The sequence below is a fragment of the Erythranthe guttata genome, chromosome 9, assembly GCF_056151865.1.
Source record: "Erythranthe guttata isolate IM_541 chromosome 9, IM_541, whole genome shotgun sequence".
In the NCBI taxonomy this organism is placed as follows: domain Eukaryota; kingdom Viridiplantae; phylum Streptophyta; class Magnoliopsida; order Lamiales; family Phrymaceae; genus Erythranthe; species Erythranthe guttata.
The window spans coordinates 11,137,501-11,151,461 of record NC_142541.1 but is presented as its reverse complement, the minus strand read 5'-3'; the positions used below and the strand labels follow the sequence as shown (position 1 = coordinate 11,151,461).

The 13,961-nt window shown below is 33.1% G+C and overlaps 1 protein-coding gene across 1 annotated transcript; it reads left to right on the top strand.

Moving 5' to 3' along the window:
- Positions 1-810: 810 nt before the first annotated feature.
- On the top strand, positions 811-4,772 carry LOC105950611 (mitogen-activated protein kinase 9). The gene is made up of 12 exons (XM_012973979.2): positions 811-1,276; positions 1,635-2,043; positions 2,125-2,252; positions 2,367-2,426; positions 2,706-2,855; positions 2,979-3,134; positions 3,211-3,348; positions 3,481-3,557; positions 3,736-3,828; positions 3,944-4,121; positions 4,236-4,369; positions 4,476-4,772. Exons 1-11 carry the CDS (start codon positions 1,259-1,261, stop codon positions 4,305-4,307), a joined length of 1,479 nt encoding a protein of 492 aa, XP_012829433.2. The 5' UTR covers positions 811-1,258; the 3' UTR covers positions 4,308-4,369; positions 4,476-4,772.
- Positions 4,773-13,961: the final 9,189 nt, after the last annotated feature.

The following is a 13,961-nucleotide window of genomic DNA, read 5'->3' as shown; positions in this document are numbered from 1 at the left end:
AATGATGGTGAAAATATGTCTCCACAAAATTTCATCATTACCCCCGGCAAGAAAAACGAGGAGTTTAAGAGAATCCTACGATGAAACGGAGGAGGTGAATGCAACCAATCCTATTTCCTTTGCATTCTTTGCCGAATAGGATTCAGTCAAATATTTGTACAAGTAAACTAAAATCCCATTTGCTTCAAATAGTTAAATGTAGAAATATTTATTATTCTATTACATTGTTATAAATTAAATAATCGTTCATCAACTTGTGAGATTCTCTCTCCTATATTTCTTGCTTTCGAATTTTCTTCTCCTAACATTCTCTCAACAATATGCTCAAATCTCAATTCATATTATTTACCATTTCATAATTCATATAAGAATTATTAACCGAAAAATTACAAAAAACCCGCAAGAATCTAACCGTATAATATCAATGTACGAGGGAAATGAAAATGGAATTGAATTTAAAAAAAAAGAAAAAAAAACGGTCTTGAAATGAAGGCATAATTAATTAATAATAACATATGAAAATAATAATAATAATACTCCCTCTGTCCTATATTATATGTCTTTTTAGAGTGTTTTTTTTTCCCAAATTATTTGTCATTTTAGATTTTCAATGAAACATTAATTGCATTATTTTCAATTATACCCTTAATCACTCCTAATTAATTAGTTGAAAATCAATTAATGTCGAGGATATTTTAGTAATTTATCTGTTTTTTTTTACTATAATCTATGCACATTTATTGATTTTCTTAATATGTGCAAAATAATCCAAAACGACATTTAAATTGGGACGGAGGGAGTAATAATAATAATAAATACAGTGTAGATAGATCAGTTTCATGTCTTAACTACTCTGCACGATACTGAAAGCGGGGGTGGCTACAACAAGTCAAACATTTCTCTCTCCTCCACCGCAACGCACTCTAGAGAGAGAGAGAGAGAGAGAGAAAATGCCATGGAGTGAGGGGGAGAGAGAAAGCATCGGTGATCGATCATCAGTGAAAAGGGGATCAAGAATAAAAGTGGATAGTGTGGGAGAAAAACAAGGAAACACACCACTGCTTCTTTGGAGAAACATTCGTGGATGATGTTTTCTTGAATTCCCCAACTAATTTTTACCTATTCTTCTTCTTCTACCCATTTCCAGTATTAACTCTCACAAAAAAAAAAAACAAACCATTCCATTATATTTTTAAGAATCAACAAAAATAAATTCATATTATCTGAAGTTATAATCTGCATCAATTCATTTTCCCCCATGGATCCCCAGAACAAGGTTCTAATTATTCCTCGCCCCTTTAATTTTTGTTTCTTTTTTTTTTGATTCTTATTGTCATGATATTTCTGCAGATCCGTGTGTGTGTGTGTGTGTGTGTTTCTTGATTTTTTTGTTTTTTGTTTTTTGTTTTTGTTTTTTGTTTTTGTTTTTCTGATTTTGGTGTATGATCCGAAGTGTTTCATTTTCGATCTTTTAATTTCGGACATGTATTAATTGTGTTGTAATAATTATGTTTGTCTTAGTAATTGTGAAAACTAAAACACATGTAATGTGTGTAAGGAATGTGCAAAAAAAACACCTACTTCTAATTTGTATATAAATTTTGGTTTTTTTATTTTTTGTTTTGTTTTGGCAGGGTGCGGCAGAGGCTGAATTCTTTACGGAGTACGGGGAGGCGAGTCGGTACGAGATTCAAGAAGTTATAGGCAAGGGTAGTTACGGTATCGTAGGTTCCGTTATCGACACTCACACCGGAGAGAGAGTCGCGATTAAAAAAATCAACGACGTGTTCGAGCATGTTTCCGACGCGACACGGATCCTCCGAGAAATCAAACTTCTTCGGCTTTTAAGACATCCGGATATCGTCCAGATCAGGCATATTATGCTCCCACCTTCTAGAAGGGAGTTTCGAGATATTTACGTCGTTTTCGAATTGATGGAATCTGATCTTCATCAAGTTATTAAGGCCAACGACGATCTTACACCCGAGCATTGTCGTTATTTTCTCTACCAGCTTCTTCGTGGCTTGAAGTATATTCACGCAGGTTGTTCTTTTTTCGCATTTTTAGATTCGTCATATTTTTTTTTTCTTATTTTAGGTGAAGGATTAATTTTTTTTTTTGCAGGAAATGTGTTTCATAGAGATTTGAAGCCGAGAAATATACTTGCAAATTCCGACTGTAAGTTGAAGATTTGCGATTTTGGGCTTGCCCGTGTGGCTTTTAATGATGCTCCGTCTGCAATATTTTGGACCGTAAGCAAATTTCTTTTGAAAGATAGAACCTTTAGTTTTTATCAATTCTATGTTTTAAAAATTTGTACCGATTCAATTTTTTAACACTTGATACGAATTTGACGTTGTTTGAAGGACTATGTTGCAACGAGGTGGTATCGTGCTCCTGAGTTATGTGGTTCCTTTTTCTCTAAGGTAATCCAACATTTTTTTGCTGAGCTGTCAATACATATATCATATTACGATTTTTTCATGTATTCACTCATCTATAAATGGTTTCGGGTTCGGATTTCGAGTGTTCGGGTTTCGGTTATTATGAACCACAATGCTTCTTTGTTTTTTTTCATTTTTGTTTCTTGATCATATTAGTACTTCCGAATTTAGTATCTTATTATTTTTATGTAAATTGCTTTTTATTTTTTTTTCGTTTTAATATGTACTGCATGAAATATTAATATTATTTGGTTAATACAGTACACTCCGGCTATTGATATATGGAGCATTGGATGCATATTTGCGGAAATGCTAACTGGAAAACCACTCTTCCCTGGTAAAAACGTCGTTCACCAATTAGATTTAATGACCGATTTACTCGGCACTCCCCCTCCTGAATCTATTGCAAGGGTAAAAATAATTCTTTTTTTTTTTTTTTAAATTATCGTATTTTTATTTTACTCACAGTTTCCTACCTTCCTCAAAACATATATAAGAACAAAAGTTTGTTTTTGTTTGTGAATTAAACGGCAGATCAGAAATGAAAAGGCGAGGAGATATCTGAGCAGTATGCGTAAGAAACAAGCTGTTCCATTTTCTCATAAATTCCCGAAAGCCGATCCATTAGCACTTCAAATACTCGAGCGGCTCCTTGCTTTCGACCCCAAAGATCGACCAACTGCTGCTGAAGTAAATTTTCTTAATCCACTCGAACTTCCCAAATTCTTGTAATAAAATATTTTTTTATAATTTTTTTTTTTGGCAGTTATTGTCTGATCCGTATTTTAACGGGTTGGCAAATGTGGACCGTGAGCCTTCCTCTCAACCAATATCGAAGCTCGAGTTTGAGTTCGAGAGGCGAAAATTGGCAAAAGATGACGTCAGAGAGTTGATTTATCGAGAGGTAAGAGGCCTTCCATCACGATATATACTTTTTTTTTTTTTTTTTTTTTTTTTTACGTTCTTGAATTTAATTTTTTTATTTTGGAATTTATTAGCTGTTACTTATTTCGGTACTTTTGTCATAAGCAAACAGATATTAGAGTATCACCCTCATATGCTTGAGGAATATCTCCGAGACGGTGACCGAACAAGTGGCTTTATGTATCCTAGGTTTGGCCACTTGTTCATGTTTTATCAACCATTTATTTATTTTTTTATGTTATTTATTATATAATTGATTAATTACTTTGATCGAATTCCAGTGCTTTTAGTTTTGCTACATAGCGTTATGTTTCTATATCTCTGCGTTATGATTTATTTTTTTCCTTATTGTATTTAATTTTGTTAGTGGCGTTGATCGCTTCAAGAGGCAGTTTGCGCATCTCGAGGAGCATAAAAGCGAACGAGGCACTCTCCAAAGGCAAAATGTTTCGTTACCTAGGTAGACTAAATAATTCCTTCAAATACTCGTTTCATTTGCTCGTCACTCGGTATTTTAAATAACGGGAAGAAGCCATTCTATAAGAAAATTTATGCGCAACATATTTACATGTCAGAGAGAGAGTCCCGGCGCCGAAAGAAGATGCTGTTCACGACAATGATGCCGAAAAGATTCCTCAAATGGAAGGCGACGGATCGGAATATAAGGGAAACTACAGCGCCCGTAGCTTGTTAAAGAGTGCTAGTATCAGTGCTTCCAAGTGTATAGGTGTTAAAGAAAAAAAAGTTAATGAGGTAATTTGCTTTTACTTCTTTTTTATTTTATTTTTTTTGCATTGTTTTTCTTGTGATAATGTTGAATTACGAGTCTCGTTTGGCCTTTTATTTTATTTTTATTTTATTTTGTAGGAGGAACAGATTGACGAACATAATGAAGAGGTTGATGGGTTGTGCCAGAAAGTTGCCTCTCTTCATACTTGAGTTTTCTATAAGTGCTTTTGGTCGATTTAACGCTGCTCTTCATTATTGAATTTTTTTCTTAGGTACAACAAATCGCACCTATCATTTTACAACCGTAAATATGTATATATATGTATTTTTTTTCGTTGAACGGGTGTTGTTTACAAGAATTTGTGTTTGATTTTACAGAATTTCAAGAATCATTTTTTGGGGCGGTAGAAGATCGGAAAAGAAATTAACGAAGAAGAATGATACCTCCTTATTACAGGTCTCGTTTTATTACCGTGATAGGCTGGCTGGCTAGACTTGTTTTTCATTTTTTTACAATGGTTAAATTTATTTTTACTTAATTAGAATCTTTTTTTGTTTTTTAGTCTTTTCAAGAAATTAATAGAAATCTTTCTTGATTTATGATTCATTTGAAGGGTCTATATTATTTGTAAATGATTCTATGCACAACCTTTAGCAGAAACTCCTTGACAGAAATTCTTGCTCATGAAATGCATATCCATCATATGTTTGTGGTTTATATTCTTTCTTTCTTAAGGTGAAAATTACGAAAAAAACCTTGAGGTAGATTTAAATTACGAAAACCCTCCTTTAGTTTGCGAAATTACAATTAGCCCTCAGGTATCTCACCCCTAACAATTACCTCCTTACGGCGTCAACGCGAATAAAATCTCGTTGATTAAGTATTCTAATTTTACCCTTATAACTTTCAGGGTTGTAATTGTATGATTTTTAATTTATTAAGGGGGTTAATTGCAATATTTTCAGATGATTTAGAATTTATTTATTTCAGTCCATTTAAAAATATTAAATGCCTTTTTTTGTCACCTCATTTATTTATCCCCTATCATATGTAAACAATATTCTGTAACATCCTAATTTTTTTGAAGAAAAGAACAAAATGTATTATATTTATCTCACTGTCTTCCCAAATATAATCATCACAAATGGTCTTAAACAAAAAGAAATCTTGCAACTCATCATTTGAGGGGTCTTCTTTGTGCTAAAAAATGAGCAAAGTTGTATTGAGGGGACTAAGGACAAATTATGAAAAAAACAACACGTATTTATAATTACAAAAAAGAACCCTCTTACAAATAGGGGTGAAATTAATACTTTAAAGAAAATATCAACTTATTCGGAAACTATGGGATGTTTGGTTATCTTTCCAATGAGAATTTCTAGTTTTCAAAATTTCTGATGGAAAAAGTAGTTTATTGGTTTTTGTGTAGAAAATGAGAATATGTTTGGATGGAAGGGAATTTTTAGTTTTATGTAGGTGTAGAAATGAGAATATGTTTGGTTGTGGTGAATTTTCTCTACGAAAGTGCGTGCAAAAGTAGAATATAATGATTGAGGATGATGATAGTGATTATTATTATTATTATTATTATTATTATTATTATTATTATTATTATTATTATTATTATTATTATTATTATTATTATTATTATTATTATTATTATTATTATTATTATTATTATTATTATTATTATTATTATTATTATTATTATTATTATTATTATTATTATTATTATTATTATTATTATTATTATTATTATTATTATTATTATTATTATTATTATTATTATTATTATTATTATTATTATTATTATTATTATTATTATTATTATTATTATTATTATTATTATTATTATTATTATTATTATTATTATTATTATTATTATTATTATTATTATTATTATTATTATTATTATTATTATTATTATTATTATTATTATTATTATTATTATTATTATTATTATTATTATTATTATTATTATTATTATTATTATTATTATTATTATTATTATTATTATTATTATTATTATAGAAATTTGGAGGAAAGAGAGTGTAGATGAGAAATTGGGAGGAAAGAGAGTGTAGATATTAATGATGAGAGAGAAATGAGAGGAGAGAGAGTGTGGATATTAATGAAGAGAGAAAAATGAGTTGATGAAATAAAATATATAGGTTAGTAGTAGGTTTTAGTAGGTTTGAAAACTGAAAAAAATATGAATAGTATATTCTCAATAGAAATTTGATAAGAAAAAATGAGATTTTCTGGATAAAATTGTGAAACAAATATGATCGCGGTTTTATGAATAGTATAGAAATGGAAATTGGTTTTGGAAATGAAACCAAACAACCACTATATTCTTTGCACCTACAATATAAAATATAATAATAGTAGGGGTTTTTGTGCATAAGTCCCCAACAAAGCATTTTTATTATTCTAGGTTTATGAGCTATATCTCTTTCATCAATAAGTCCATCCCTTTAATTTTTATTATAAATAAATATAAAAAATTCATGTATATGCCAATATTACCCCCAACCCTTTATACCCAATTTTTAATTGTAACCCCAATTTAATTAATTTTGTCCACAAAAGTCCAGTTTTGATCACAAAAATCCAATTTTGACTCTTTTTTTCAAAAACTTTTTTTTTCAAAAAATGAAAATTTTTGCCGCCGGATTCCAACTTTGACTTTTCGATTTTTTTTCTTCGGCGTTAACTTTTTTTAGTGTTTTTTTAAGTTTTTTTTGTTTGTTTTTTTATACGTCCGCCGCTAAACGTTGACCGTAGTAAATTAACGTAATTATATTGTCAATGACAGTTAATTAACGTAATTATATCGTCTCGTTCGGGATCTGAAATTGAAGTTCGAAAGCTTGAGAGAGTTTTTGTGGAAATTTACCTTTTGATTTTTCAAGAATGGTAAAAAAAAGTGCCTGCACGATTAAATGGTGCCTGCACAAATCATTTCAGCTTTATAAATAAGTACCTATTGATGTGCTTATTTATAATAAGCCCGTAGTATTAACATTATAAATATTACCGAAAAGTCACCGAAAGTGTTTGAAATGTCACTGAAAATCAGTAGTTTCACTGAAAATTTTGTGACAACAAACTCATGAAAATTGATTTTCTTTTAACAAAATACAATAGTATACAAATGTAAACTGGTAGTAAACCAAGAGAAATGTCAACAAACTTGTGAAAACCGACAGTAAACTTATGAAAATTGGCAGTGTACTTATGATAACAATTATCTTAACAAAATATGATAGTAGATTTTTGAAAACTACCACTAAATAATGAAAAATGATGATTTTAATAAAGTATTATAGTATATGAAAATTGGCAGTAAACTTCGGACTTCCCAAAAAAATTTAACTAATAAAAATATGGGGGTATTTTTGTAAGAAAAAAAGAGAGCACGGAAGTACTTTTAATTATTGAAATCAAAATATTTGTTGCCCTTATTGATAACAAAATTATACATTAGAGAAATTTTTAGCTAATTGCCCCTTAGAGAACCTACGAAAAGAGTCGAGACACCCGTTACCGGATCAAACATGAAATTTGGCTACAGACGAGACAGCAACAATGCATAAATCAGTAAATTTGTAATTATAACAAATCGAGTTCAAATAAACTTTTACAAAATATATTACAATTTAAACTAGAAATATATATTACTCCCATCATCGTGGGAAATAATCAAACTTAAGCGCCGCAGGCAGCACCACAGCCGGCAGCACAATTGGCTCCGTAATAGTGATCACTAGAGTCGGAGGAAGCAGCTTGTTTGCGAGAAGCACCGTCTGCGCATTTCCATATTACGACCGACATCATACAAATCGACACGAAAACGAACCAAACAATTCTTCTGTAGTAATAACCATCATAATAATCATCATCAATCCTCATCCATCTATGCTCTTTCAAATCCATCACCATTATTTGATAATCTCTAGCTACTACTTCTCACTCCACACTCAGTGTGTGTAATAATGTGTGTTTATTATTCTTCCCTTCACTTTGGTGTAGATGAAGAAATAAAATGTATGTTGCCCCCATAAGAGAATCGTCAAAATATGTGACCTCTACCTATGCATGAGTCATGGCCTCCACACCATCTCCAAAGGCCAATTTCATTTCATTTCATTTTTTTTTTCCTTTTTTTTTTTTTTTTGCTTTGTGGAATATATTTATCACCTCATTTTTTCTTGTTTCACATAAATTCTTCTATTTGTCCACTCAACTAATTAGGCTCCACTTCTTTATTTTTCTCATCTTTTCAAGAGAAGAGATATCTATTTGTTTATTAAAACCCAATTTATGTTTTATATATGGAAAATTAGTAGCTAGGCTTCAACTCTTGGGCCTTGATTGATTAGAAACCAAGTACCCCTCAAAAAAATAAAAAATAAAAAAGAAAGAAAAGAGAAAAACCTACACACTCTCATAGAAGAGTAAAGGGCCTAGTTGATAAAGTAAGAGCACCACATCTGACGATTCGAGTTCAATTTGATCCACAGTTGTTAATAATTTTCAGGTCGGACTCATCGATTGCATATGGATTGTCCGGTGCGATTTACACCCCTTATGTGGTTTAATTTGTGAGCTATTGCGCTCAATAATGGGATTTTATCAATTGCACATATATCAACTCTGCTTTCTTAACGAGTTATTTAATATTAATTATTATTTATTAGAGTGGGGCTATGGTGCACGGACACGGATACGTGGACACGGCGATACGCGGATACAGACACGGTGATACGATATTTCCAAAAAACTAGGATACGGACACGTGGGGGATACGCGTAAATATAAAAAACATAGGGGTATATTTATAAATAATAAAAATATAGGGGTACATTTATAAATTGTAAAAAATATGTATAAGTCGTCATCGCATAAGAGAACCACTCGCCCTTGTTGCTCGTGTTCTTGATCGCCGTCGCATGCTAGACTTTTGGAGTTTTTGGTGGACTCACAAAGAAAACAGAGGAAATGTGTATTACAAAGAAAAGAAAATGCGCATTTTTTTTATTAGAGCTCTCCTTTACAACGTAAGAGAAGTGTCCCAACTTTTTTAAAATTGTGGACACTGCCCGATACGGGTGTCCTACTTTTAGCGAAATTACGACACGGCCCGACACGGGTGTCCGAGAAGTGTCCGGGAGTATCCGAGTGTCCAGGTATCGGATACGGGGACTCTTCACCTTCTAGAAGTGTCCGTGCAGCATAGGTCCGTGCAGCATAGGAGTGGGGTTATTATATTTTCTCTTTCCTACCTCCATATGTAACATAACTTTTTTTAACAAATATATATAAACTTCCTTAAGGGCATCTCCAATGGAGTAAGCAAATCGGGTCTCCAAATTTTGTTTTGGAGACCCATATGGAGACCCGGTAAAATTTTCGAGTCTCTAAAAACAAAAGTTCCACAATGGAGGGCTCTATAATTTTGAGTCTCTAAATTTATTTTATAACTTTTATATAATAATGTGATTAAGGTTTAAATTTTATTGATATGTGAGGTTTTAGATAATTAATTTATATTCCATCAATCATAATTACTTTTAATACACACTTTGATCAAATAAATAAAAAAATCTGAAAAGATATGATATATGTCAAAATATAATGAAAAAAAGATATATACACCAATTGATCCCTGCCATTAATTATTTTATCAACATTGCTATAGAAAAATAATTCTAACAAATGAAATGACAAAATATTAACACAGATATATGTTCAAATATAATGAAGATAATAAATAATTTTTTTTCGAATTATATACATATAAAATAAGCACCTCTTAAAAACTAAGAAGGAAAAAAGAAAAAGAAATAAAAAGTCGTGGGACCCAGCAAATAGAGAGTCTCCAAATGAAATCACATATTTAGGAAAACATTTAGGAATTTGGTGAAAGTCTCTAAATTTGCATACCCACTAGAACCCTTGTTGGTGTTGCTTTTTTGTGCAAAAGTTCTATAATTTAGAGCCTAATGGAGTATGGAGCCTCAATTGGGGATGCCCTAATTAGATTGATTGGAATATAGAGAATTGACGAAAACTGCGTACCAACGTCATATTTGGTACACATAAATATTTGGAGTATAATTGTAATTCTTTAATTTGTTGCTAGCTAGAGAAATAGTAAGAGGGTGTTTGATGCGTTTGGATAAACTTATTGTAAATATTTGAGAAGTTATTATATTTGATAAAAGTTGATAAACTGATATGTCTTAGTCTTAAAACTATTTGTATATGTGTTTGACTAATGACCCTATAAGTTATTTTTAGTGATTATAAGATCTGAATTTAAAATATGAAATATAGGTATTTAAAAAAAAAAACATGTTATAACATCTCCAACAATTTATTTATGGATCGTTTTAAGATTTTTGACGAAAATTTATCAATCACTTCTGAAGAGTTAATAAGCTCTCAAAATTCTTATAAATGATTTTTAACAGCTTATCAACTTAGCAGAACGCCATCTAAGTCGATAAACTCTCGTATTTATTCAAATGTATTAATTATCTAAATTGTTATTCATTTTTCTATTATTTCCATTTCCCTATCAAACTCTTGAGACAAACAAAACATGCATAATACTTATAATCCAAATATAGGGAAACCAAAGTAATTATAATGAGTTTTTCTTGTTTTGCTATAATTTAATTAATAGTATTTTTATTTCCTTTGCAATTAAGCAATAACGTACAACAATATTTTTCATTTGTTTACTCATCAATGTACTTATACTAAATAGGTGTAAATCTTTTTAATATGCAGGACCACCATTGATATAGTCTACGTTGAGTTTCCATTATAATTCCACTTGTATAGTTGATAGATGCTGACACAGTACACATGACTTATTGACCAATGCTGACGTTTGTGTGATTTATGTTGACTTATGAGAAAGTGACTTCTAAAACTATGGGCCATTATGTCATAAACACCCCTAGTATGAAAAATATATAAGGATAGGTTTATTCCTAAAATTCTTTCTTTGAGATACTTGTTAAGTGTATATTTATACACTTAATTATACCTTTTAATTGGAGCTTTTGGTGTGTTTTTACGATAATTGGTGCTTAATTTGGTTATTATTTGTATTTTAGGTACAAATTGAAGAATTGACAACTTTTGGGGTGAAAACTGCAAATTCAGAGAAAAAGTGGGCCAAAAGTGAAAAAATCAGATTTCCTGCAGAATTAAAGCCCGCGCGGCCGTGCGGATTTTAAAGCATAATCTCGCACGGCCGTCCGGATGGACGTGAAGGCGCAGTGAAGGAATTTCAATTACACAAGGAAACCCGCCCTATTATATTTTTGCACCCTATTTAAAGGCCAAGAGCACACAATTAGATCTTTCTTTTTACCTTTCATCTTTATTATTAGTTTTTAGTTTTTCTTCACGCAATCAAGGAGCAAGAGAACGAAGACGAAGACTTGACGACTCTTCATCCTAGTTTTCCTTTTTCCTTTTCTTTTATTGTTTTTATGATTTTTCGTATTTTCATTATGTTTTCCGTAACAAACATGAGTAGCTAAGTTTTTATTCTAGGATTTTATTGGAACCCTATGTGGTAACTCGAACCTATTTTTCTAATATTATGCAAGTTTAATTCTTCGATTATTTCCTCTATCTTGATCATATTTAGTGCATGAGCGTAGCTAACTTATGTTGCTATTTGTTATTGTTAGAATTGATTGACAGATCGTTTTAATAATTAGAACAGGGATATAAGAGCCTTCGAGTAGTTATTCACCGAATGCGTGTGTTAAGTGCATGTATTATCGTAGACATACAGATAATACCTTAGGTAGCCGTTTTGCGAGACTTAATATTTAATGCTTTATTTATACTAGGTTTGCATAGACATATAGTGAATCTTTTATGAATAGGTTTATAGCGCAGCGACAGCTGGTTATGAATAATTTCGTGTCTTGGGTTAATAATCGGGAATCGTAACTTGCATAATAGGAGATTAATTGGGTGAGAATTATTGCATAGGGGGAAGATAAAATCCTAGATCCGTTTATTATTGATTTTTTCTCGTGATTACTTGTTTTCTTAATTAGTTTAATTTTATTAGTTAATTAATTTGACAACCTTGCGTAGGCTGGATAAAAATCACAATTGTTAGGATTTGGTACTTAGGATTAAATAATTTGCGTATTCCCTGTGGGATCGACATCCGACTCTCACGAGTCTACTTTACTACTTGTTTGCGATACGTACACTTGCGTGTTGGTATTTAGCACCCAACAAGTTTTTTTGGCGCCGTTGCCGGGGAATACGGCTAAATTATTTATTTATCCTAATATTAAATTTGAACAATTTTTCTTACTTCAGCCAATTTTTTTATTTTATTTAATTATTTTTTTTATTATTTATTTTGTTCTAGGTACTTTTTATGCGAAGAGGACACGACACGAGTCTGCTACCTCTTGATCCCGAAATTGAGCGAACGTTTAGGCAAGCCAGGAGAAATCAACGGTTAGCCCAAAACAATCCGGCAACGATGGAGGACGAGAATAATCGTGGAGAAGGTGACCAAAGGCGCCTACCGCATGCGGCAGGGGATGTCGTTATCGAGCAAGAGCAACGCCAGCTAATCAATCCACCGCCTCGCCAACGAGCCTTGCACGAGTACACCGTTCCGACACTCAATGGGTTCCAATCAAGCATCCAGCAGCCCCCCATTGAAGCCAACAATTTCGAGATTCGAGCGGGACTCCTCACGATGCTCCAAAACAATGGGTTATTCAGCGGATTGGCTCATGAAGACCCACATCTCCATTTGGTCAACTTTCTCGAAACATGTGACTCGCACAAAATGAACGGAGTAACACCCGAAGCACTGCAACTCCGCCTGTTCAAGCACTCCCTACAAGGAGCAGCCCGAGAATGGTTGCAAACTCGCGCACCGCACTCCATCTCGTCGTGGGCCCAGCTAGCTCAACTTTTCATGAACACATACAACTCCCCAACAAAAACTGAGAGAATCCGGAGAGAAATTCAAAATTTCATACAAGAAGCCGGTGAAGCACTATTCGAGACGTGGGAGCGGTTCAAACAGCTAGTAAGGAGGTGCCCAAATCACGGACTACAAGAGTGGCGCCAATTGCAAATATTTTACGATGGACTGCAAGACAACTCGAGGACAGTGCTCGACTCTGCAGCTGGAGGTATGTTCATGAGTTTAACCTATGACGAAGCATACGAGCTCTTGGAACGAATCGCCAGAAATAAATACATGCGAGCATCGGACCGGTCGAATAGCGGAGCAGTCAAGACGGGAGGAATTTTGGAGTTAGACGGAGTCACTGCAATCACAGCCCAATTGGAGAAGCTATCGAAGCAAGTAGCTGCTTTGCAGACTCAGCAAGCCCATGCAGTCCAAGTTCCCGACCAGCGCGTAGAAGAAACGGAGTCTCTGAATTATGTGCATGACACCAACCGACAACAGAGGAACCCGTACTCCAACACGTACAACCCGGGATGGAAGGATCACCCTAACTTTGGGTGGGGAGGAAATCAGCAAGGACCAAGGCAAGCACCACCTCAAGGTCAACCGCCTAATTATTCACGACCAGCGCCCGGATTCCAAAATCCGCCTCAAGCCCAACCTCAAGGTGGAGATCTCGCAAACATCTTGGCGCAATTTCTGACAACCACCCAAGCCTCCATCCGCAATTTAGAAACACAGATGGGTCAACTTGCAACCCAACTAACAGCGAGGCCATCGGGAGCACTGCCATCAAACACGGAAGATCCTCGGAAGAACAACGTCGAGCAGTGCAACGCCGTGAGTTTAAGGAACGGGAGACAATTGGAGGAGGCCC